This window comes from Falco cherrug, chromosome 3 (genome assembly GCF_023634085.1).
Source record: "Falco cherrug isolate bFalChe1 chromosome 3, bFalChe1.pri, whole genome shotgun sequence".
NCBI lineage: Eukaryota > Metazoa > Chordata > Aves > Falconiformes > Falconidae > Falco > Falco cherrug.
This window is the reverse complement of record NC_073699.1, coordinates 59,914,829-59,941,277: the sequence shown is the minus strand read 5'-3', so window position 1 is coordinate 59,941,277 and position 26,449 is coordinate 59,914,829. Positions and strand designations below refer to the sequence as shown.

Genomic DNA, 26,449 nt, shown 5'->3' with positions numbered 1-26,449 from the left:
TTAACTAGATAAGCAGAGAACTAACACTGCAGAGAACTTTCAAACAGTTATTAGCTGTTCTGGAAGCCTAATCAGATCGATAATAATGGGGAGACAGCGGCTCGTCTCCCTTCTGAAATGTGGTGGTTGCCATTGACTGGAAGGGCTGCAGTTTCTGCTGGAAGCATTCTCCCATGATGAAGTAGTTTCCCTAATTGTGGGCAGGTTAAGTTATGAAAAAAACATGGTCATTCTTATTGTGACTTGGGAGAGGCATCTACCAGTCTTGTATTGGTTGTCTGGTTTTTGGTTTTAGCTGTTATTTTTTCCAAATAAATAACAATTATTTTTTTCTTCACTTTTCAAAGTAAGGCTAATGGATTTTAACATCTTTGAGGTTAGCAGGCATCCTTGGCATATGAATGCTGAACAAAGAATCCTGAGCTGTGGAGGGTGCTGCATTTTCTGTGAAGGTCAAAATATTATGAGCCTGGTTTTGTGCTGCAGCAGATCCTTTCAAGAACCAAAATAAATTTTCAGCTCAGATCTTGAAAGGGCCTGCAGCCACCTCCCTGGGGCATTTTGTAGGAGCTGTGCATGTGTGTTACAGAATTCAAGGCAGTCTTGAAAATGAAAAATCTGGGTACGGCTCAAAAGGCAGCCCGCTACCAGGAGGCATGATGCTGCCTTCCCCATGCCTTGCAGGTAGGCACAAAATCTTGAGGCATATTTGGAATAGGGGTAGAAGCGGATTGGCAGATGTCACTCAGTAGCTTTTTTTACACATCCTTTGTCAAACATGAAGAAATCTACGAAACAGCAACAAAGTGAGTTCCTGTTCTAAATACATTACAGGCTTTATTAGTTTATTAATTAAAATTTAGCATAGCATAGTGTTAACAGCCTAGGTGTTTTTTTCAGTGTATTGGAGAACGGCTGTGAAATTTAAGATAGGATGGTTTAAGATAGCCATTCTATTTGTTTTCTGAAAAAATATTAGTATCCGGTTTTAGTCTTCTGTTTTTTATGTGGAAAGACTTGGAGCAAGAGAAGTTCATAGACAAGCTGATCTCACTCTAAGGTGATATTCTTAATTTAACAAGCTGCAATGGTAACTGAATTGGGTCTGTCTGTGGATTAAGAAACCCAACAATAATCTTGGAAACTGAGCTGAAGGTGGGAGTAAACTCTGCATGAGAAGTCTGCGTGTTTAGTTTTAATTAGGTCTGCCAGTGAGATCTGATGGTATCAGGCTAGGGGACAAGTGTCTCTGTGGATGCCTTTTTGAAGTCACGCTGTGGCAGATGTCTCTATGTAAATGTCAATTCATTAAGGCTGTGCCAGTATCTTAGGTATTCAACAGATGCTGGACTCGCCAGCTGCTGTTAAAACTAGTTCTCAATTATCCAACACAAGGCTACAATAAAAAATGTGTTCAAATAGGCAAATTTTTCTTCTGGGCTGTCACAGCTCTGATAAAGCCCCCCATTCGTATGCAGAGCTGCAGGGATATGCAGCTCACTGTCTCATGCCTTGGACATTACAGCTAACAGTTTTCTGTTCCGTGCAACCACATCGCTGCTGAAAAAAGCCAAATTCTTTTATTCAGGTTTCATTTTACACCAGTAGTATCACACTGAAAAGCAGCCTCTGAGAGCAGCAACTAACAGAAGCCTCAAATGGACTTAGATCTGCTGCAAAGGTAGAGGTGAAGGAAGAAGGATTTTCACAAGTTTTTGAGAAAGTGTATCATAAGAAGGAGCCCCTTGCACCTGCAGCTATGTGCTGTATCTGAGCACGGATGCATTTCAGGCATCTGCCAGGCAGTGGGATTACTGGCAATGAGACTCTTTTTTAGAGTGTATTCACTGTATTTAGACATGACTCTTTGCTTAGGAAGTGTGAAACTGAAGTCCACTGAAAACAATTTGCTTGGAAAAAAACCTTACCTTTAAGGAGCAGGATCACCATTGTTGGAACATACATCTTCTATTGGTGTGTTTTCTAACACTGGAATGATTCTGTGGGACTAATTCTATGTTGTGTCTCTGATTTTAAAACCGTTTTTGTTACTTCAGGCTGTGCCATAGACTTTTCATCATGACTGACCATGTGTGCCTTCGTGTTCATCCTAAAATGTAATCAGATTTGCACTGTGTGCCTAAAAGATGGCTGGTCAGGAAATCCAGAGGAAAACAATGAATTCATTTAATGGTTATCATAGGGTGACATCTTCATAGCCTATATTGTCTGACTTTTGTAACTTTAAGTTATTTTAAAATGATTAACGAAGAACTCTGTGCTTTAGGGTGGATCTTTCTTTCATCTGGCAGTGTTACTATTTACCTAAATGAAAAAACAGAATTATAAAGGCTAGTGGTGATAGCAAACAGTGAACATTGGTTGTAGACTGTTCAAAGGTTTCTAAAGGAAAGGGAAATGTATACTTCTTACTTAAAAAATACATATTTATGGGTATATTCTAGTAAGATTGTGGCCAAATCTTTTGACGTGCTAAGGCGTCTGACCTACAGCTTCCCTGTCAAACATGGGTTACAGCGCAGGCACAGTCGCACGCTTTAAAAAAAATCTTTCTGGTCCAAATGTCCAACTTTCTGCCCACCGTTCATTTCAAAGCAAAAATACTGAGCATAGGCACAGCAGCGTTAAGGAAACTAGCAAACCAACTAAAGCTAAGACAAGCAACCTATAGAACAAAAATCTGTCTAAGGATTACTGTGAGGGTGATGAGACACTGGACCAGGTTGCGCAGAGAAGCTGTGGATGCCCCATCCCTGGAAGTGTTCAAGGCCAGGCTGGATGGGGCTTGGAGCAACCTGGTCTAGTGGAAGGTGTCCCTGCCCATGGCAGGGGGGTTGGAACTAGGTGACCTTTAAGGTCCCTTCCAACCCAAACTATTCTGTGATTCACAAGGCTTAGTCACAGAGATCAGTGATGCCAGAAGTAAATTTATATGCTGAACTACTTAATTTCAATCTGGTATTTATGCTAATAACACTTTTGTAATTATGCTAATAAAATTTTGCTCTATGGTTAATATCATTCTTTTAATAACATCTAAAATTTCCCCTCTCCTTTTGGAATCTTTCTAAAATATAAGGAAACATTCCCAACACTCAGTTTCTCTCACCCTGCCCAACCTTACTATTGCTTGCATGAATGCAGTCAATGAGTAGGGTGGCTCTCAGAAACCAGGTCACTACAGCTGATGCATTAAAAAGACGTAGCTCAGATAGAGACACAGTATACAAGAATCTGTAGTACTGTAGGGTCTAAGGAGAGAAATATTCAACAAAGTGTATTGCTTGCTTTTCCAGGATTCTGAAGGAGTGGAAATCATGCTAGGAGTTTGTGCAAGTGGTCTCTTAATATATAGAGACAGACTCAGAATAAATAGATTTGCCTGGCCAAAGGTTCTGAAAATTTCCTACAAGAGGAACAACTTCTACATCAAAATCCGACCAGGGGAGGTAAGGGCATCCTGGCACTCTTCAGTGAATGAACCTTTTCAAAAAACCCATGTTCTCATTGATTTGTTGATTTGGCGTGTCTTACAAGCCTTTTAACATTACTCTCCATTTATATTTTTTTAATTTGTGCTGATTTTCTTAGGAAAGAATAGGTAAATACTTTATTTGAAGTACAGGTAAAATCTTCTTTGGTGTTTCTCTGTTTACATCCATGGACTAACACAAAGAATAAGTACGTCCATCTGCATGTTAAAAGCTCATTCGTATTAAGAATACCTTGGGAATTTACAGAACATACTGCTTATTCGTGGAGCACTCGTTATCCACCATCATGTTGCATATTGAATTAGTCTCTCTTCATCTTACCCACTAAGAGTAGACAGGCCATACCAAATTTTATAAGCATATCAGACTAGTACATTTGGAGTCGGAGCAGAGAATCAGAGACTGATAAAAACGGAGTCAGGCATCCCTCTATGCAGCATTTTCAGTAGCTACGCACATTACTTCCCCCAGGAGCTCATGTTCTGGCTCTGGAGTAGGTGATGCGAAATCTCGTACAGTGAGTGCCCTCTCGTGGCTCAGCCGGCTGCATACCAAATGCCTACCTCATGGATTGACCCTGTGCTAACCCAGAAATAAGGTGATAAATCTTCGGAAAAATCCCAGGAGTAGTTCAGGATCATCACAGGCAAAGGAGTGTCTCCATTTGAAGTGCTGGTTCAATAATCAGTCTGCGATAGATGGAAAAACCCGTACCCGTTTTAGAGGGTGCAGCTGTACAGCAGGACAGTGGTGACCTGGCTGAGGATTGCCTTTTCTCCCTGGGTGCAGTGTGGCAGCTGGGAGTCCTGAGCCAGTGTCTCCAGTACTGACTTCATAAGTGACCTGGGAAATCTGCTGGGCTGCAGGGCCTGAGCCTTTATTTTTGAGTCCTACAAACCTACATCTCCTGCCTCTCAGCAGACACAGTTTTAGCAACCAACTTCCCAGTCTTCAGTTTGATTTTAAAAAAAACCCAAACAAGGAATAGCCGCTGATGTTCCCAATGCCCGCACTCCAGCTCTCCACCACTGAAGCCCTGTGGAGCTCTGCTGGTCTTGGTATGTAGCATCCTCTGCCCAGGTGGTCATAGTTCCTTATGCAAAATAATCAATGCAGTCTCTTTCTGAATCACATTTGATGGTAATGTGATTCACCATCCCATGTGTTGCTTATGTCATCTTTATTGTTCTGCTGTTTCCTGCCCTGTTTCTCTCTGTCAGCTCCCTGTAGGGATCCAGGCTTCCTTACAAGTGCCCTTCTGCCTACCTTTGCCCAATCACAGCAACACTATTGCACCTACTCGGCTATCTGCATGTAGCCATCAACACGTTACGGGGGTTGTAGCTGGCACAGCTTTTGCATCTGGAATGTATAAATCCGCAGCACAACCTAGAAAGGTCTCTTAGTATCCCCAGCCAACTCTTTCCAATTACCTGTCTTTTCCTCATCCTCCCCAGGAGATAAATTAACTAAAACCACTGTGATTTACTAACTGTAGTCCTTTCACTGTAAATCTCCTTAATCTAAGGCTGTGTGAGACCAGATCAGTCCCTGGGGACTATTGCTCCCCTCCAGGCTATTATCAGGCTTCCCACTGTTGTTTAAACTGGTAAAGTTAAAACAACAGGTTTAAAACACGTAAATGATGTTTTTTCTCAGAAGTCTCCCAAGTCTCAACAGATCTCTTTGTTCCTAAAGGGCATAAATCATCACTGCCACCATCAAAAACCTCTTGCTCATTATCTGGGTTTCCCCCAGAAAACGATCCTCAGAGCTTGCCATTGATTACCACTCACAGCTTCCTTCCCAGGCAGTGGTCTGTAGAATATGTATATATGTGGTTATATACATGAGCGTATATATTTACCCTTGCAATGAGATGATATAAATGGAGGAAATGAAGATGAACCTGTTTACACTGTCTAAAAATAGATGCACAGCATCAAATACATAGTTTTTCTTTTTTCCTACCTAGTTTGAGCAGTTTGAAAGCACTATTGGGTTTAAGCTGCCAAATCATCGTGCTGCAAAGCGCTTATGGAAAGTCTGTGTTGAGCACCATACATTTTTCAGGTATGTGGTTTTCTTTTTATAAAGGTGTGATATAAAATGCAACAGAAAAGACCAATTCTGTCAGCAGAGACAAACTCCTTCAAATCGTCTTTTTGACCACGAGGTATCTGAGCAGACAAGGGAAGGTTATTGCTTTTTCAAAATTTGAAATGTTTCACCCGAATTATTCATGCTATTTCAGATAGGTACTGAATGTTTAAAATCACCATATGGTACTAATTAATGGTTTTGCTTTATTTGTGCCATGGTATTTTCAGCTGCTATATTTAGAGAGATGAGGGACTCTGCTGCACTTCTGCACGTACGCTTGTATAGGGAGAACGACTTGTAGGGAAAGTTACTGGGGAATGTAAGAGTTTTTTTTGAAAAAAGGAGATTTTTAATTACATACGAAAATACAGACAGTAGTCGGTGGTGTCTATTTTGGTCACCCAGAATACCCAGTCCATAGCTGTAATTTTTGTATTACTGAGGAATTTTGCAGCTATGTTTTTGACATCTAAAGAAGACCTGAGAAAAGTTTGGGACAGTGGAATAAATGTTGTAATTAGTAGATACTGAGATGGTTAGCAAAGAGGTATTTAACAATGGAAACCCAAAAAATTGAGACATTCAATGGTGTGAAAGGGTGCCCAACACTTAAAACCCCCTCTCAAGATGTTTGGGAGGACTGAAGAATTTCTATCCTTTCTTAAAGCTATTGATTCAAGCTGTCTACATGTTCATATGAAATGCAGTCTTAACAGCAAAATATCTAAAAAGAAATTGAGCGTGCGTTTTTGGGGTGTTTTCTGATTTATAATGGAGAATCAATGTCTAAAGCATAAACTCCGTAGCAGGAGAATGGCTTCTTCGGCAGAGTCCCATAGCCAAAAGACAGAGGATGGAAAGGCTCTAACGTGAAAAATGTCTGCGTCCCTGTGAATGAATACTGCCCGACAGCATTCACTGGAAATCTGTTCTGGCCCTGTCCTCAGTATAGCAGTACCATGTAAAATTTGAAGTATGAGAGAGGTATGTGTATTTCAGCCCAAATTAGGGTCCCCGATACAAGGAATGCCTTGTGTTTAATTTTGAGGATTAGAAAATAATAAATCTGATTTTCAAGCAGGAAAAGACTGAGTAATTCTTGCCCATTAGAAAGAACTCAGCTCTTCAAATGCATTAGCTAAGTGGTTTTGTCATGGTGTATGAGAGGCATCCTTTGATTCCCTTTTAGCCGCAGATCTGTGAGGCAGAGGTTACGATGGAGAGCGATACCCAGCAGCTGCATTTCCTCCTCTGCAGAAATAGCGGACTGGTTTTTGGAGGAGGGGGAGTAATGGGTGCACTGCTTGGTGTGTTGTAGGCTCCTGCTGCCAGAAGCACCTCCAAAGAAGTTCCTCACACTGGGCTCCAAGTTTCGCTACAGCGGCCGGACGCAGGCACAGACGAGAAGAGCCAGCGCCCTCATAGACCGTCCCGCACCTTACTTTGAGCGGTCTTCTAGTAAACGTTACACTATGTCTCGCAGCTTAGATGGGGGTAAGGTCCTCTCAGTTGGCTTTGTCAAAAGTTACCATCACGGTGGTCACTGCTTTAGATTAGGTATAAACCTCTGTCATCTCATCTCCTTGAGCTTCAGCTGGGTGGAGGCTGTGAGTACCTGTACCTGCACGTTCACGGCAGGGGTAGGGGAGGATGCAGGGATATACCGCACTACATCTACTGCTGCGGTTCTTAAAAAGTGTTTGCCTGGAGTTGGTCCTTGGGAGCCCACACTTTGTGGAGCCTTTCTCCTGGCTTCACAGCTGCAAAACACTTCCCTGCTTTGGGGAAGGATGGGACATCTGGATCTGCCAACCTGGACCTGCCTGCCCAAGCAAGACAGGCTTCCAACGCTTTTTCGGGATTTGCATGAGTAACTGTTCGGGTTTAATTTGGCTTTTTTTCCTATGTAGGTTTTTCATTTAAGTGTAAGTTACAATTCATAAATTAATTATTTCCCTTGATTGAGCAATGACACTTGCTTCTGATTACCTCACATCCTGGTTGGACGAGCACTATCAGCCTTTTTCCACACATTGCTTTTGAAGGTGTGAGATGGAGAGTTAACATACGCAGGTTAATAGTACGTCCTTCCTCCTCTTCTCTTTCTCCATCACTCATGGAGGTTCTGCTGCTCCCTTACATTAAACCAGTATGTGATTGAGTCTCAGCTACTTCATCAGCTGGTGCCTTTGTCAGCTGTTGAGTAAAAAGTAGTTGTAGTTTATTTTCATAAAAAAAAAAAAAAGACTGAGTCAAATCCAGAATTGCAGCAGTTTAGGAAAGAAGAAAAAAAGGTGAATTCTCCTGCAGAATATCACAAATGAATTGCAATGAGTATAGCTGATGGTCGGGAGGGGGAGAAGCTTTGATTTAAAAGTACTAGTGACAAGCCTTCTTTTCTCCCCCTAAAGGTGCTGCTTGTCATTAATTATTTTGGAATCTTCTAATTCTGATGTGCTTCTTGCTCGTTACCAAGCAACTGGTGACCTGATTGCTGTGCATGTGTCTCAAAGCAGAAAATATCCTTCTGCATTATTTTGTTTGTAACATCTAAACAAGATGTCTTTCTCCACTCCCTTTGTTTTCACCCACCCTCTAAGCTTATTCCCAAGAGACAAGATACCTGAAATGCTTTTCCCCAGCATTTGCTAGACTCTGTGAGGTTTTTATGATGTTAATTTGCCTAACTGCAAATGGGGAAAAGAGGTTTTTTAATCAATGCTTACGATTTCTTCACTAATCTTGTTACTGTAACACAAATGTGGCTGTAACATTCTGCATTGTGATTACACTGTGATCCTGGCCCTGTCATGTTGCAGATGCCGGAAACTTTACAAATTTGAATAGCCCTGTTGACTTAGAAATCAGTTACGCAATAGTCAAGAGCAGGATCTGGGTTTATATTAATGTTTTGATTAAGTCCTAGCTGGAAATTTGCTATTTATTTGAAAACAATTTTTATATATTTAAGTTTGCTGAATTATGGAATGTTTAAGTCTTAAAATATTCTGGTTTGGTCCACTGAATTGAATGCCATCACTTCCCAGAATTTTTTAGGATAATGAGCTCGCTTAACTAGCAGACTTTAATACTCGATAACACAAAGACCCCATTTCTTGATTCTCAGACATTACGCCTGTGTTATATCAATATTGTCATTTCCTGTAATGCAGCACGTTACTTACCATGCATTTGATCTGCATTGTTAGATTCTGACAGATTTTAAAAAAATCTCTTCCACCCCCATGGCTGATGTCATAGCTGGTTCTCCTTATGTTTCCTGCCTGATAACTGTGGCAACACGTTGATTTTTTTCTGATGTTTTACTACAGTAGCACTTTTAATGGCTTGCTAACATTTAACAACTGTGTAATGCGCACATTAGCTACAGTAATGTGTGTATACACATGCATAATATATGTTTATGCATATAAAAGCTACAAGCTTTATTTCAAGTACACATTTTGTTTAAATGTATGCACATGCTTCTGGTTTCCTGAAACACGATGTAGTTGTGTTTTCAGCAATATCTGAAATGTCTTACTAACCCAGCTTTTTAATTTTATGCAGCTTCTCAGCAAAAGCTATTTCAGACTTTCCCTCTTTAAATATTTGCTTTTAGCATCAGTGAATGAAAACCATGAAATGTACATGAAGGATTCTGTGTCTGCTGCAGAGGTTGGTACTGGCCAGTACGCCACAACAAAGGGCATCTCTCAGACCAACTTGATAACCACTGTGACTCCAGAGAAAAAGGCAGAAGAAGAGAAAGATGATGAAGAGGGCAAAAAGAAAAGAGCAGAGGAAGTCACCCCGGTCTCAGCAGTGCGCCATGACACTAAGGTAGAGTTTTGAGGGTTTATTAAACTGACTGGCCTGGAGAGTGCTCAGAGAAATGCAGAATTGTTCAGGAGGGAGGGAGGAGATAACCTCGTTCTGTGAAAGGAAACTGGAATATACACGGTTGTATGTACGTGTATATACATGTCTTGAATCAATAGTTTTACAGTCCTTTTGCATTTCACATACAGTTGTAAAAGTTAGTTCCTGCCTCGGACTGTTTTTTGAGATCTGTTTAACAGCTAGCACAGTGGTTTTTACAAGGCATGCAAGAGCTCTTTGGGAAATACCCAAAAGTAGCCTGGCAGCACATGGTTTGTTCCTTTGGTCTTCAGTCATATTTTGACTTTAGTATGGTCGTCATGTTTGGGGTTTTTTTTGACAAGGCAACAAAATACTGCGTTCTTGTATGTAGCTCTGTGCTTTAAACAATTGTATTTTTCTCATTTACTTCTCATAATGCTCTGTTTCCTTGCATGTATTGCAATGAGCAATTTTCTCTATTAACTTTGGGGTATTAATATATTAGTATAAGCTTTTTTTTCTGGCTTACAAAAGCATTTGCTTCCCTTGTTTGAAGTTTTGCATTGAAGAAAACTGTTTTTATTGATGATTCTTTGCTCAGTTGTTAAATTTTATTCATCCCTCACCATCTCCAATCTCACCACCACTGCATACGTGTAGACACATGGCTGTACATTATATCTACTGAGTTACTAAGACAGGGTAAATCACCAAGGGGACAGAGAAGATACTGAATTGCAGAGAATGACAGTGAAGAGAATTAAGGTAGAATCAGAAAAGATAGGGTGTAAAATGTCCTGTGTTTCTTTTACATTGAGAAGAAAAAAGTATATGAAATGATCTAAGATAACATTCAAAAATGTACTGTGGAATGTACTTGCTAAACAAGTAAGATTTACCCTCTTCATTTATGAGGAAAAACTTCATGTATACCTTTACACCCACAAAACTGTCATGTGTACAAACGTTAGAATCTGAACTTCTAGCCTTATTGTATAAGGCCAGAAAGAGCTACATAGCTAAAGGATCAAGTCCTCAAAAATAGTCGCAATTAAGGTACCAAAAATCAGAAATGAACTGAATTACTGAAAATTGCAGATGAGAAAAGATTTTCTTTTGAAAGTGTGCACTGTAATTGTAGCATTAAAAAAAATAATCTCTGTAAAAATTAACTGGGGTCCTGAAACTATTAATTTCTGCATGGAGAAACTGATGAAAATCGCATATGCAGAAAATATCCAATAGAAACTAATTTTGTTCCAAGTGTTTGTTAATTTAGGTCAATGGAAAGATCAGCTGCATTTTGAAGATTATCTGTTCCTTACGTATGGCTAGAAATAATCAAAGATCTCTTTAGGAGAATATTTTGATGGTACTTAAACCTGGACGAATGAATGATTTTTACTCCCACTCAAGAGGTGGGTTCTGTTTAAACCATCTGTTAATGGAGCTTCGGTTCTATAAGCATATAGAGATCTCAGCCATGTGTCCAGTCGACTTGCTAACAGCTTTGTCATTCAACATACAGAAAATGGGGTCTCAAGAAACACAGGACAAACTTGAAATCAAATTCCTATTTAAGGCTATTTAATTTTTATAGATAGGTTTTCAACTTTTCCACTAAAGATATTTTTCCTTTGTTTTATCCATATGTATTTAAGTGCCAGAAGTTATTCTAAATAGTAACACTGAGAAGATGTCAGTCAGTGAATAGTCTGTATTAGCGAAGAATAAATTTACTTTGGCTTTTTTGCCTTTACAATATAAAGAGAAGTTCTGTGTATTTAGCTCACATAAAGTCCTGTGAGTCCATCAGCATTACATTTTGACTTGAGCTTACTGCATTAAGCCCATAAAGTAGACATTTGTAAGCAGTTTGAAGTTAGGCTTGGTTTTGATTGCTGAATTTTGGAATACAGGTTGTCTGAACTGACAGTTTGGTTTTTTAACTGTTCTGGTTAGAGAAGAGAGAAGCAATATATTAAGAGGAAGGGAAGAAGCTCCTTTGTGTAAATATTGGGCTTAAATCCCATTCCTACTATTAATATACCTGGTAAAGATTAGGCTTAGTAGCTAGCGTTGCTGCAGCCTGTGTCTAAGATTTGGATCCTGCTTGTTGGCTCAGATTTGGCACCAGCTTGTACAGGCAAATGCTGTTCTGGCTTTGAAGACATTTTGCTGTTTAGAGCTGGGAGTGGCAGTGGGGCTGAATTGCCTTTTGTAGCTCCTCAGGGAAATGCATGGTGTATGGAGCAGCTCAGGCGCTTTGGGGTTGGGCATGGAGCCAGTGTGCCACTTCAGCTAAGTGTGCCTAGTTGACTTTGGCCAAAACATCCCAGATCCATCAGCATCGCGGCAGGTCTGTTGTACTGGGATATTTTGATGGTGATGGTGGTTGTTGTCCTTCTAAAGAGCAGTCATGGATGCCCACAGGGAGCTTGTTAGGTGACAGTCACCCCTCCTGCTGAATCACCTCTCTCTTCCTACCGTTTTTTTGTCCTTGAATGACCTTAAAGACTGATTGAATGCCCTACAAGTGGTGTATCAAAGCAAATCCTGCTTGTTGGTAGCCAGCGTTCTCTGCACTGTGGTAAAATTTGTAGCAAAGGTGCTGGGTACCTTTTTACGTCTTCGCTGTGGGTAAAGAGTCGCCTTCTGACTATGAGGAGATGTGTCTGTGTGGGGCACGGACCGCGCTCTGGTCAGCCCATCTCGGGATCCCCAGCGAGAGAGCATGGCACCTGCCTGGCCAAAGCCCTCAGCTCCCTTCTTTCAACTTCCTGCTGAAGCGGTGGGGTGCAGCGTAGAGGGGCAGCGGGGTGCATGGGTGGGCAGGGGCCAGCCCCCCAGCACTGGCTGCTCTGGCCCGTGGCGGGCAGCGGGGAGGGCAGGGCTGTGGGGATGCCTGGCAGCGGCCAGCCTGGGCGGTGATGGCAGCTCTGCTGAGGAGCTGGTCAGGCTGGAGTGGGTGTTGAGCCAGTGCAGTTTTTTCCATCAGTAACAGCTGACATGTGGATTTATGCCCCCCTAAACCAGAATGTGTTGTAGTTAGGTTTAGGACCTAGGTATTATATTTTTAATAAAATATTGTAATGGAAGAATTTGGACACATAGAGTTTTAAGATCCTTGGAGTTTTTATTACTACTGCTGAGGCCGACCAAGGCATAGATGGGAAGCATCTGGCCCCCAGTGGGTCTCCTCCTGACCGGAGGAGTGCTGTCACAAAGCAGTGTTGGTATTGGAAATACGTTCCCTCGTTTCTTTGTTGCTTTCCATGTACCTCATGTTTGAAAGCTCCTTATGGTGTGAATCCAGTCTTAAAGTAAGTGGAAATTGGCAGCACCTGGAATCTCACATATGGCTGTGAAGGTTTTTATGTAAATCATGTGCTGCAGATGACTAGACAAATGCTGAATCAAGAAGTTGTCTTTTGTAAGCTGTAGCCCTGATTCACTAATACTTGTGGTGTGCGGCACAGGAACATGCACCATTTAACTCAGGGGAAAGCTGTGGTGTTAAAATACTGTTTATAATTTTATATATATATTATTTATCATCACAGAAGTAAATTAACTAATTACAGTTTTCTTTTTGTCCTTTTGCTTCTGCGCCTTGTTTGCTGCTCTTTCTCCGTCACCAGCCATCTTTGCTTGGCACTGACTCCCACCACCCCTCACCGTCCTCTCAGCCTGGCCCCCATGTATCTTCAGCAAAGCTTCGCAGGAGATGCAAGGAGAGCGCCAGACCAAAGCCCTTAGGTTGTGAGGCGCTGAAAGAGAGTGCTCCAAAGCACGGCGAGTCGGAGCCAGACTCTGACAGAAAGGGGCGAGTTTGCTCCACCGAGCAAGACGTGGCTTTCGGCTATAAGCAAAAAGCCAGCAAAGGGGGAACGCTGTTTTCCTTCTCCTTGCAACTTCCAGAGTCATTTCCTTCCCTCCTGGATGACGACGGCTACCTGTCGCTCCCTAACCTCTCCGAAACCAACCTCCTGCCTGCCAGCGTGCAGCACTACCTTCCCATCCGCTCCCCCTCCCTGGTGCCTTGCTTCCTCTTCATTTTTTTCTTTCTGCTCTCTGCCTCTTTCTCAGTGCCATACGCCCTCACTCTCTCCTTTCCTCTGGCTATGTGCCTCTGCTACCTGGAGCCCAAGGCGGCCTCCTTGAGTGCCTCACTTGCCAATGACCTGAGTGACAGTTCAGAGGAAGAGGTGTGTACCTCGGCATCGAACACACTCTTTTTCGTGTTCAGTGCTTCAGTCCTAACCAGTGTTAGATTGCTGCAATAGTGGTCCTACTTTCAGAGCCTCATTTCTGTCTGTGCTGATATGTTAGAAGGGGTGGTTTTGGTTTTGGGTCGGGGTTTTTTTTTTTCAGTTTGGGGGTTGTGGTTTTTTTCTTCTTCTTTATTTTTTTTTTTTTCTCGTGTTGGGAGTGCAGCTTGGGGCCCAGGGTTAGGCACAACACTGTGTGGAAGTGGCTTGTTTGAACTGTGTCAGCTGATGCAAAGTGACTTGCACTGAACAAATTGCCACTGATACTATATCTGAACCCACCAAGACCTTTTTCTTCCCCCTATCATTTTATCCTAGGGTTAGAATAGTTATCTAGATAGTGGGTATCAAGTACAATTTCCTGCATCATTAAATATACATGCATATATACGCGTATGTATTTACATTATATTTGTATAACTAGCTAGCAGTAATAATGAGCACCCTCACCAACTTCAGCATCTTCAAAATTCAGGTGAACTCAGCTTTTTGCAAGAGGCTATCGGCTGTAGCCCCAGCCTAGAAAAAGGCTTTCTGGTCCAGCAAAACCTGGATCTGGATTTTCAGCCTTGATCCCATCTCTGCTGCAGATTAAATTGTTTTCCCATGCTTAAATCCAATATATCAGTGAGAGGTCAGATTGGGACAGCTGTTCCGCAGCTGTTGGGGCAGCATGCCATGTGGGTAGTCTTGCTGTTTGCAGTTTTCAGTCAGCATTACCAAAACCAATGCCTCAAGCCACCTGGGTTATCACAGGCAGATAAACCAACTGCTGTAGGAGTCCACAGTGGTTCTGGGATCTGTGGATTGATACTACATCCAGAAGGAGGAAAGGAACCTGCTTGTTTAAGTAACAGAGTAACTGGCATCTGAGTCTTTGCTGGTGCCTAGTTATTCTTGGTTGACAGAATAAAATGAATGTATTTTCTTCTTGTTTTTCCTTTTCCCCCTTCATCTTCAAATGCAAAAATATGGGTTTGCTTTGTATGTAAAAAAAAATAGATGATCACAGACCAGTTGGCCGTTTGTAAAAAGCCATCTTGGCCACTTGTCGATGCCATTGCAGTAGTTGTCTTCAATAAACCAGCTTCCTCATCTAAACATTTGTGTAATCTGCCGCTGTTGGTTTTGTAAGACTTGGTGCAGGATTTCATTTCCTTTTTATGGAAAGTCAAAAATTGCATCAATTTATTTTGTAAAAACATTGTCTTTAGATGCTTTTGGCTCTGTGGTGCCTAACAACCAAATAATATTGTGCAATTTCTGATAAAAGGCATCCAAAATGTTGCTCTTTTATTTTGTGTCCTCATTTTGAGATAGCATTTAGGTCTCAATTTGCATTAGCTCTGCACTTGGATTAATGTAATAGCAATAACAGCATTAATACAGTGCCAGCTCCAGAGGCAATACCGAGGCAGTGTTTATGTAACACATTGGTCTGTTCTGCTTTTGGAAACGAGCACTTCTTTTTGTTAGTAAAGTTAGGAAGTATTGAGCATAAAAACTTATAGAATAGGCTTTTTAGTGTCGCTCTTTTACGAGGGTAATTACTCTGGCAGTGCTTCCTGGCAGATAACACAGACTTGTGCCTAATCCAGGGGGTATTTCTTGTTCAAAATATTGCATGAAAGTGAATATGTTTTAAATTTGGGCATGTCTGCATTACATTGGCAAAACAAATCACAGCAATTATAATTGCAAGTTAGAGGAGGTGCAGCTGCAGCATTGCAGGAGATCGCTGCCTTCCTTTCCTGCTCACTCCCTCGCCTGCCCACAAGCCCCAGCAGCAGCTGCACTGCAGCCCACCTTGGAGCTGAGCCCCAACTTTCATACTCCCCACTCCCAAGGAGACCTGTCCTGCGCAGCCTTAATTCACCATTCCCTGCTCTGCGATAACCCCAGATCGTTATTTCAAGTAATTCAGTAATGCTGGCTTCAACTCCACAGCTGTTGATTGGCTTATTAGCAGACATATGTTGCAATAAAGTGAATTTTATGCCTTATTTAGGATTTCATTGCTGCTATGGTAAAAGAAATAGGAAGCTTTCCCCCTCCCCCGTTCACAAAAGATTGCACACAGTGATGTAGAAGGCTACAGCCAGCATCCTGAACCAATCTCATACCTTGTTGAGCTCTGTTCTCCCTTCAGCAGTGCAGCTGGAGACAGTCCGTGCAGAGACAGAACCTCTCCCCTTAGATTTCATTAGCTTCTGTGTTTGTACCTTAGCAGCTAATATTTCTATTGATTTTTCTTTAATGTTCCCAGCTTCAAGTTCTTAAATGAACCCTGTGTGCCAGACTCACATGTTACATTGCCTTAACACAAATATTTTAATTCCTTTTAAATGCCTAGATTCATTAATTCTGTTTTTATAATAGAAATGAAATGCATAGATATGCAAAGAAATCCATACCTTTACAATTGCTTGTAATTTTATAAAGATGTGAGATCCTTCACTAATAAAGATACAATTTTCTAGCACTTTAGTGAAAGCAATCTGACTAGCTAGATAGACTATTTTGGCCTTACAGTTTCATTTAAAAATAAAAGTCTGTCTAGTGAGTGGTTATCTCTTGAAAAGTTGCATGCAACTTGCAGTCATGCACTTACTGAATAGTGCAAAATGCCTGCTTATTCTTCTGCCTGTCATACAAGCAACACAAATTATTCAAAGGAAGGAACAATAGACAACAAAGCAATGAAAAAATATAAAAAAGCAGTTTTGTGCAACGCTGGAGTTTTCAGAAAATGACAGAAGATAGAAAATTCAAAGTTAAGACTGATACTCCATCCTCCAGGAGGTTGCTTTTTTCTTGTTCCATACTGATGTGATCTGAGGATGAGTTGTATTGTCCTAGCTTTAAATTACCTGCCTGGGTTACTTCAGATTATCGAAGGACCACAAAAAATCACTAATCAAAACCAGAGCTTTCACTGATGTTAAAACAACTTGGATGTGCCAATCTGGGGGAGTAGGGAGCACTGCCTTTGCTTACTAGTTTTCCATAAGCTTGCATAATATCAAAAATAGTCATTTGAACTCTCTTCTCAGCCTGTAGTAATCTATGCTCAAGTCTCTGTTTACTAAATCTCAACACTTGCGCTCTCCACTAAAATGTTCTTCATGGTGTCGAGCAAAGCAGGGATAGATTAGACTGTGCAATGCTGTGCTTTGTTTCATTTTTATCACTCGTACCTAGTAAGTGTTTTGTTTTGGTTTTTTTGGGGGGGGAGTTACTTTTATTTTTATCCTGCTTTCATCCATATTCTTAAATGGAATGAGAAATATTTTTGATTCTTTTAATGGCAGTTTTCTTTCTTTTTACAATTGTTAACAATATCAGCTGCACTTTATTGGAACCGAGTGGGATCTGAGCCTTGCCATTACTCCACAGACAGACAGTAGAAGGGCTGGGGGTACGGTTATTTGAACTCCTTGTTAATGCAGACAGCCTCATGGTGTATAAATATGGAGACAAGAACAACTTCTGTACAAATGAGGGGCTGAAAGTCAGGTGACTGTTAAAGTAGCCTTTTTTTAATTTTATTTTTAATTATCTTTTCCCCCTCCAGATAAAATGTTAATCACCACATTAATCTATATTGGCTAGAAAAAAAAATCTGATCATTTCCTTTAAAAAAAAACATGGGAGGAAAAGCTGGTTTAGAAAATATTAGCTTTTTTTTTTTTCCCTGAGTTCTTTTAAAGCCACCTGGCTTTCTTAAGAAAAAAAAATATCTGCTATTCAAATAACACTTTCCCAGTAATGTCTTGTTTGGCTTATAAATTTGTTCCAGTAAAGCCATATACTGTGTACAGTACGCCTCGAGTCTTCCTCTGAGTCTGTTCTGTTTACTAATATAGCATTTTTATTTTGCTTCTTTGACTTGTGCGTGGTTTGAAAAGCAATGCTAATGCAGTTCACAGGGATGTTGAATTTAACAGTTCCCCACGTGAGCCGTGTGTACTGATGAGCTGGGTTTATTCTTTATTCCTGCCTTCCTCTTGGGACCCGGTTACTTGTCTAACCAAATAGACTGACAGTGAGCAGACGGATACTGCAGCTGATGGTGAGACCACTGCCACCGAGGTTTGTACAGTCGCCGGCACCCAGTTATGGCAGGGGAGAGCGTTGTACCTCATCTCTTCCCGACCCCGGGCGTGAGGGCTAAACCGCATGTCTCCTACAGCCGCTCAGGATCCCTCTCTGCGCGCGTGTGCATGTGCGTGCCTGCGGGCCTGAGAGTTTTGCCCGGGGAGCTGAGTTTTCAGTGCTGCCTGCGGGTTCCTCCGTTTCCCGTGTTCAGGTTGGAAACCGCAAGGCTTCTGTGCTGTGCAGATAGCCGGGCAGTGGCAGTGTCACCCACACCAATGCTGCTCACCTGGCTAGTCATGCTGGCCAGATTGTGCCCTGGGTTTTTCTGTTTGCTTCTTTGCTCTTACAATCTGCAGCCTGTGTGAGAGAGGAGCGGGGAAAGACAGTAAAAAGCAGTTTTCCAATTTTCTGGATAAGGGTATTTCCACATTATAAATAGCTGTTTTCCTTGAACGTAACTTCACGTGTCATCTTCACATCTCGCCACCGGTAGTCCAGGTATTGTCTTCAGAGGAGGAATGTAAAAAAAATTACCTTTTCCTTGCACTGAGAAGCCTTGTATCCACAACATGGTACATCGACTGTGCAGGCAGATTCAACCCTATGTGACTCCAGTGAAGTGCATATAATGCTTTCATAATTAATATGGTTGCAGCTGCAAACATGAGCTGAATTTGGTCTGACATCTGGTAGAAGACAGAGTCTTACCACAAACACTACTGTAGGTTTTCAGTGGGATCTCATTAATATTTCAGACTGTTAAAATTATCATCAAGGAAAAATTCTCGGCATGACACGTCAGGACAATTCAGCCTCGGCAGTAAATAGAATAGATTTGAACTGAGTTATAAAGTAAACAGCAGATTTTCCCATGGGTCATTTGATTAATCAGGACTATATGAAAAATTGACAATAGAATCCTGGCACAAGCATTAAAAGAATCCAAATGGAGCAACAACATAACGTCTGCAGAGAGGAGTCAGGAGTACAGAATGCTTTGAAATGCCTCTTGCATTCTATTGCTTCAGGCCTTGAGCCCTACAGAAAGTAAAACATAATCCTAAATCCGTAACATTTAAAATGTTCCGTTTATTACTCAAAAATGCATGACAGTCTCCCTAGCTGCCATCTTTATTTGATGGGAGAAGATTTTGTGAACCTCAGTTTTCCTTAGGGACACCTCATTTTCAAAACATGTGGTGTACTTGCCATCCAAAAATTCAGCCCTCAGAAATGGGGCTGCTTGGGCAGTGCTTGTTGCATTGCTTTTGGAAATGTCAGCTGAAGTGAACCCAATGTGTGTGCCATTCCAGAAGGCCATCGCAGATAAGACTTGAAAAAATACATACAGGCTAAATATGAAGTAGAATGATAAAAATACAGAAAGGGACTGAAGTCAGGGAAATACCATTTTAAGCAAATAAGATGTGCTTCATTCTGTAGAAGGTGTTGCAGGTTGTTCACCTGTGCTGACTTTATGCAAAGCTTTGCCTGTGGCCCAGGAGATGTCATATGCTTAAACTCTGGGATTATGGACTTCCAAAGAATTTGCTGTTGCCATTCGGTGCTAAACCAGCCATATCTCGGTGAAAAGGTCCAACTGCTGCTCCCTAACTAGAGAACCTATGAACATGGCGTGCACCGATATTTATAAACGGAAAATGTTTAAAACTTCTTCATTCACAAAGAACAAATTTGAGAAGAGGAGGCTTGCTCTGAGTTAGGAGAGCCATGCAAAGACAGCCAGTGTGTCTACTCCTCCTCCTTAAGCGCTTAACGTAGAGAAAATGTGATTTTAACCTAGTGTGTTCCTCTCACCGATTCTTGTAAATCCTTTGGTCATGCGAGTGGGTAAGGTGTTGTTTTCCAATCTTTCTCATGCTGGCAGTCGGATCAAGAGGAGGATGGAGATCTAAAGGCACAGGTACAGAAACAAAAGACCTAGTTGCTCAAGTATCAATGTTGGAGGTGATCACCTCTCTCAGCATGTTATTGTCACTTCTCTGTGAAGAAATGTGTAGAAAGAGCATTTTGTATCCTTTCGATACTATGTCCCTTACCTTTCCCTTTCTTTTTCACTTCTTTCAGAATAGTCTGATTAAGCGAATACAGGGTGAAAATGTGTATGTCAAACATAGTAATCTTATGTTAGAGGTTGGTATTGGTATATACCAGTGCATGCACGTACATGTGTGTTAGTTTTAGTGGTAAACTGTGAATCTGCACTATGATGCATGAACTGTGTATTCCCACCTGCTAATAAATGAACTAGATATTTTTTTCCCTCAGATTATGATGACTCCTCTAACTTGTACTATAAATATAGATATGTGTGCGCGTATATGTGTGTGCATCCACGCGCATATGTATGTTCGTTTGAAGCCTCTTTATCAGGTGTAAATTGTAGCAATATGGATAATCTTTAAAAGAGTATATTTATACTCACTTGTATGAGATATGCTATGCTGTATCTTTCAAAATGCCACATTTTCACAGAGTGTTGTGTTAGTGCTGTGCTCCCCAGCTCCCTGAGATGTTACTTCCCTCCTTACTAACCAAGTTGTGTGTTTTGGCTCTAAAATTTGGTTGGCTTAGGATGTATTACAAACTGCTCTATTCTTTTAAAATGTCCAGGACCTAGACAAAACCCAGGAAGATCTGATGAAACATCAGACAAATATAAGTGAGCTGAAACGCACCTTCTTGGAAACCTCCACAGAAACGGCTGTGTCTAATGAGTGGGAGAAGAGGCTTTCCACATCTCCCGTTCGGCTTGCAGCAAGGCAGGAGGAAGCTCCCATGATTGAACCACTAGTGCCTGAAGAGGTCAGCATGAGCTGAAAGGCTTCATTATGTACCTGTCTACTGGTTTTTACTTACGATAGCTGGCGGTAGATTAGAGGCCATAGTCAGAGGCCATTCCCCACTTGCAGATGCTTCCTTTTTTCAGGACTCAGGCTCTAGCAGCAAAGATGCAAGGAAGAACAGGGTACCTGTTTTAAATATACATATATTCAGTGTATGAAATTCACTATAAGCTGTGTGGCAGATTTGGGTCTCTCTGAGAGTGTGAAACGCAGGCTTCGTTACAGGTTCGGTGAGCTTGAAAATGTGCAGCTGTGCGTGAAAGAAACCATGAAAGTGATGGAGATAAAATGTAAATAATGGTGACTGGTTGGGAGCAGCGGTATAGTGGAACGGATGGGTGTGCAGTACCAAGCTTGACAAGAAAATACAGAGCAAAGGGCAGAACTCTCTCAGTCTTTGAAGACAGGGAAGAAATAATGATGATACAGTCATCATTACATAGTCTAAATAATTAGACCTGCTTGGCCAGTTCTATAAGGGAACCAATAGTTGCTGCAGTCTGCTGTATACCGTTTCATTGAAGACACAGTGCAGATTGCTAAGCGTGTGCATTTTCATGCAGTGTGCATGCACGAAAAAATCTTGCTCACTGTGCAGTCTTGAAGTGTTTGCAAGAAACTTGCAGATTAAAAAACTGCCTTTTATTTAATTTGTGGGTAGATTAGGAGATGTGGAGTTAACAACGTAACACTCGTGTTGCCATAAAATACATGGATCTTCAAAAAAGCAAAGTGTCTTGATTTAAATCCAGTGGAGCAGAAAGAAATACGCTTATGTGGTCTGCATGAAGATTAGTTTTTTCATTCTGTTGTGGATAGGTATCTGGTTTCTGTCTCACAGGAGTCATCTGTATGGTTACCACTTGTTTTTAGCATTGCAGACCAATAAATGGACACAAGATGTACTTCTGTCCTCCCAGCACTGATGTAATGTTGTAAGCAAGTCAGCAAAAATAGGCTGGAAAGTATAACTTGAAAGAGTCTTCTGCCTTCCCATCTGAGCAGTTGGCATTGCAGACCCACAGCTCTCTGGGGAAGGGAATCTCAGGAGGCACGCAGATAGCCCACGACAGCTTTCTCTCTTAGGGGAAGGTGTGTTGCCAAGAAAAAGGCCCCAGTTCATCTTTCCCACATTATACCCATCGAGCCAATGGCTGATAGAGGCATCAGGCATGCATTGGAGTGGCCGTCAAGTTGGATTAAAATACCTAAAAAGCAGACTTGGTGCCCAAAGTTTACCCTTTGAAGAAAGTGCTGAGGAGTCTTAATGTTGCTCCTACTTTCTTGTTCAGGAATCATAACAGATCCTACGACCATGTTAGATGGTTGTAGTTGAAAATGTGTGGGTTTTTTCCTTAAAAGTAAAACTATAAGTATAATGAACAGGAGGCATTTAACATATTAAAGATGTAAGGAATTGTTGAAAAGGGAGCAGCTGGCTAGATGAGCCTGAATCAGAGGAGTGCAGGTGAAACGAACTCATAACACACACACACACAATTCATTTCATGTCTTTATTACTTTAGAAATTTAATAGCAAATTTTAGTTAAAATGCACAAGCAGTAGCAAAGCATTACACAGTTTTGTAGGCTTCACTGTGAGGAAACACATCCAAATTGAACCATTCATTTGGAAAGGAAAAGGACAAGGGTTATCTTTATCTGGTCTCACTTCTCTTACTGGAAGAAAAGACTTGCTCAAAAGCACTGTCCAGTTACTGTGTCTTATAATCATCTAAGTCAACTACACCTGCCCCACAGAATCTCATCCAAACGAAGGCATTTCTGTGGAAAAAATGTGAGTGGATTTGAGCTGTCAGAGCCCAACAGTGCAGTGACTTCTGGCACTAAGAGAACCCTGCTGTAGATAACATCTGACTGTCCTTTTTTGGTCCCACTAAGCAGGATGGTTTCAGAGAGAGGAATTCTTCAGGAAAAGACCTGAAGCCACACATAGGTCAAAAGCAGCACCTTGGTGTCTACTAAGAAATGTGGAGGCAGTAAGGACGGAGAGCACATAGAACTGTTATGTAGTAGCTTCTCATAGTCAAAGATGTTACATGTTTAGCTTGGCATACCCACTTTAAAAATTCATTCAGTGCTGTTATCTGTAGCTCTTTTGTGTAATAAAACAAGAACAGAAGGTAAAATATGCCTTTTCAAAATGCATACTTTGAGCATTTGGCAGCTTCGTGGTTTTGATCAGTTTGACTTTAAGCCTGTCTAGTCACCAGTCAGTTTCTTACAGTAATAGGGGAAGGACTGACTTTGTTTTTCTTTAATTGTGAAAAGTGTAGTTTTAAATTTCTGCCATAATGGTGGCCGGATAGGTGAGAACACAAAAGCCATCATATTTACAAATTCCTTGACAATGTTTAATCTGACCCGGATTGGATTACATCAGCACTTTAGAATAAAGAAGCTATGCATCTCATTGCAGTCAGGGAGATGAGCCATTTATCCCTTTGTCTCTCTAGTTTGTAGTTTTGTATCTCTTCCTTTAAGTTTAAAACCTTTCTTCTTGAGTACATGGAGTATACATATTTCAAACAGTACCATTTTATCCTCCTAGCCATAGTACTTCCATTGGCATGTCTAATAAGCACACTAGCCATTGAAGTGGGTAGGAAGGTTTTGGCAAGAAACCTGCTTTGCTCCACTGGGACTTACTTGCTGTGACCAAATGAAAAAGGTGGCCGTCGCAGAAGCTGAGCTCCAAAGGCTTAGGAAATTGAGCCTTACCAACTTTTAAAACTTTCCCATTTGGTCAAGTTGCAGAGATACTCTTTACTATTCTCACAGTGTTGGGAAGGCACTGATGGGATAAAAGTGAGGAGGATTTTCGTATCACATTATAGCAATAATACAGCAATTGGGTTAGCTTCCTGCGTAGGAAAAAGACTGAGACATCCTATACCTGTAAGGAGAAAGGAAGAGCTGAAATTTTTGCAGGGCTTACCTGCTGCCTGCTTCAGCAGGGAAGGCTGCAAACTCAGGAAAGAGCTAAGACCAGGGTGAAGGTGGAGGGGCCTGTTCTCAGCTGATGATGGAAGCCATGTAAGTTGGCACCAGACACGGTTAAATGACTAAGATAAGATGAAGTGAACACAGGGCATCCACAACCGGGTGTTAGTCAATGTAGTGGGGTTTGTGCTGCGCAAATGGCATGCTTGTGTCTGCTTTGCTTTTGTCACAGAGAGACACCGATTCCCCTTCTTATTGGAAACCTCATTGCTGTAAAATCATTCTGTTTTTTTCCTAATCTACCATGCAATTAACAATTTGTAGAGTAGAGAAATATGACGAGCTATTGCAAAATATAGTGGACTTTATACCCTCCATTTACTAAAACCATTTATTCCCCTGACATTAGACCAAAGAAGAAAGAGAAAAATCAGAAAAACTCATATTTTTGCAGAAGGGAGGTACTACATTCCTTGAATTGCAGGTAAAAACAAATACTACTTTCTTGAAATGCAGTCGGATAGACTGGCAGTGATTTATTATTTTATTATCCTTTTTCCTTTCCAAGCTTCCTTTTTTTTTTTTTTTTTTTTTTTTTTTTAGATTTTTAAATATTATTTCATAAGTTCCAGAGAGATTTAATCTGGGGGCCAAATTCTGCGGAATGAGTCCCCTTCAGAGTTTATAGCTTCCTAATAGAGATTGATTTCTCTGCTAGTTAGAAATCTACTTGCACGGTGCTGTTTGTGGATGTTGTTTGCCGTTGTGCATGCATTTCCAGCATAAACCTCACTGAGAATGTTACAGTGAATGGGGCACTTCTGTCATTAGAATGAATTTCCTTTATACTGTCAAGTGAATGCAGATTATGCTGAGTGATGGTGAACTTTGTATTCTTATTGGTTTTTCTATTAGCCAAGTGTGATAGAGAAGAAGCTGCAGGAAGGAGAATCTGCTGGCACTTTGATTACTTCTCATCAAATCATTATCCAGAAAAGTATTCCATCATCCCTAGAGGTTATTTTTAATTAATTTGATTTTAAACTACCACATTTGCTTAGTTAAATACAGAAGTCATGGTCTTCAGGTCAAATAACCGGATGCTGGTTGCATAGTCAAAGCAAATCACATAGCATATTTGCGTAAGGAGGAAAAAAGGCGTTGCATTAAGTTCCATTCGTAATATTCAGTAGAATGGCATTTACTGTGTTGTACTGCTCAGTTTTAACAATCCTGAAGGGGGTTGATATTATTCTATTGAAAACAAGGAAATTCGGTGCAGGCTACAGCTACATACAAAGGCATACTATTCTAAAACCTCATCAACAGTGTGTCTGTGACAACTGGGGAACAGTTGAAAGGGCTTAGTTGCCCTATTTTTGCGATTTGGTTTTGACTGTAGCATTATGAACCATTGCAATATATGATTTTTAACCTCAGGATGATTCCGATCATAATTTTAAATGACACACTAAAATGCTGTTCTGCTTCATATTAATACAGCAACAGTGTGGCAAAAGTAATTTTTTGTGTCCACATTATATGGGCCTCTAAGGGGAGGGAATATGGAATGAAATCATACTTTGCCTAAGGTGATTGTTTATTTGTTTGATGACTACTGTAAGAGGTACAGTGGTAAAAGTTGTTACATGCTTTCAGAAGAGGCAGCATTGATTCTTCTTCTTTAGTGCTCCAGAAGTATAGATAAACCTTCAGCTATTCTAATTTAGCTTTTATATCTCAAATATAGGGCACTGAGGATTGGGTTATTATAGACAAAATACCCTCTGAGATAGTTGATGGTGAATCGAAAAAAAATCTGGCATACAAAGTAGTGACTGTGAGCAGTAAAACTGCCTTTCCACCTGAGATGTTAAAATCCAGTACCATTCTAATGCAGAGCTTTGAGGACTTGGAAAGTGAAATACAATCCAAAGAGGAGAATAAGCAGAAAATGTTCACCCTAGGAAAGTCCTATGATACTGTATCCGGGAAAATTGTAACCATGACAAGCAAAGCTAAAGAGGGTGAGAAAGCAGTACAGCCTTCAGTAGAAGCTTTGCAAAAAATGGAAAGGGAAGTACAAGAATCTGTGAAAATCATTCCGGTAGTGGCCGAGTATGAAATCCTTGAGCCTGTCACTGATGAGAAAGCCAGGCGGGGATCCGACATGCAGAGCACGAAAAGAAAGCTGTCCGACTCTCTGACACCCATAAAGGAAGCAGGATCTCAGTTGCAAAGTCCTGAAGAGGAGAGTTTGAAAAAGACACTAAAGATGGACCAGGATTTGCAGTTACATGGTACACTGGGAAGCTTGCAGCTTGGCAAAGCAGAGAAACACCTTGGCAGTGAAGCTGCAAAAGCAGGGGCGTTTGCCCGGAGAGATAAGAGCCTGTCTGAGTGGAGATATTCCAGAGAACGGCCATTTACCATTGCTACTGCTCACTATGTTACCGAGTCGTCTGCATCAAAAGTAGTGGTAACAAGTGGCTTTGTCTCCATGCCACGGTTTAAAGATTAAAGCATGACTTTTAGGCAACCCCCTCACACCACCCTACCTTTCAGTTCTCTTGCTGCCTGGCTTTATGTTGACAGCAGCCAACCCAGCTTATTTTTTTCCCTCATACTTTGAATCCGTCCCACGGTCTGAAGCAGACATTCTATAAGGCTTTCAGCCTTTCTGGTTGATTTAAAGAACCATCTTACTGAAATGTACTATTGCTGCTGTGGCTTGTTAATAAAAGGAGAAAAAAAAAAAAAAAGGTTT

General features: G+C 41.1%; 1 protein-coding gene across 30 annotated transcripts in view; it reads left to right on the top strand.

Annotated features, from left to right (window-relative positions):
* Positions 1 to 26,449, top strand: part of EPB41L3 (erythrocyte membrane protein band 4.1 like 3) — a 143,281-nt gene that overhangs the window by 109,278 nt on the left and 7,554 nt on the right. For 10 of the 30 annotated variants that reach the window (XM_055705039.1, XM_055705035.1, XM_027805020.2 and 7 more), the window contains exons 9-20: positions 3,318 to 3,470; positions 5,491 to 5,588; positions 6,937 to 7,112; positions 9,241 to 9,461; positions 13,124 to 13,690; positions 17,792 to 17,845; positions 19,740 to 19,775; positions 19,940 to 20,005; positions 20,486 to 20,677; positions 24,092 to 24,166; positions 24,598 to 24,699; positions 25,433 to 26,161. In XM_055705039.1, coding sequence (XP_055561014.1) covers positions 3,318 to 3,470; positions 5,491 to 5,588; positions 6,937 to 7,112; positions 9,241 to 9,461; positions 13,124 to 13,690; positions 17,792 to 17,845; positions 19,740 to 19,775; positions 19,940 to 20,005; positions 20,486 to 20,677; positions 24,092 to 24,166; positions 24,598 to 24,699; positions 25,433 to 26,161 — 2,469 coding nt within the window. The remainder of the gene's footprint in view (positions 1 to 3,317; positions 3,471 to 5,490; positions 5,589 to 6,936; positions 7,113 to 9,240; positions 9,462 to 13,123; positions 13,691 to 17,791; positions 17,846 to 19,739; positions 19,776 to 19,939; positions 20,006 to 20,485; positions 20,678 to 24,091; positions 24,167 to 24,597; positions 24,700 to 25,432; positions 26,162 to 26,449) is intronic. The other 20 variants (XM_055705050.1, XM_055705048.1, XM_055705053.1 and 17 more) reach the window with 16 other exon arrangements.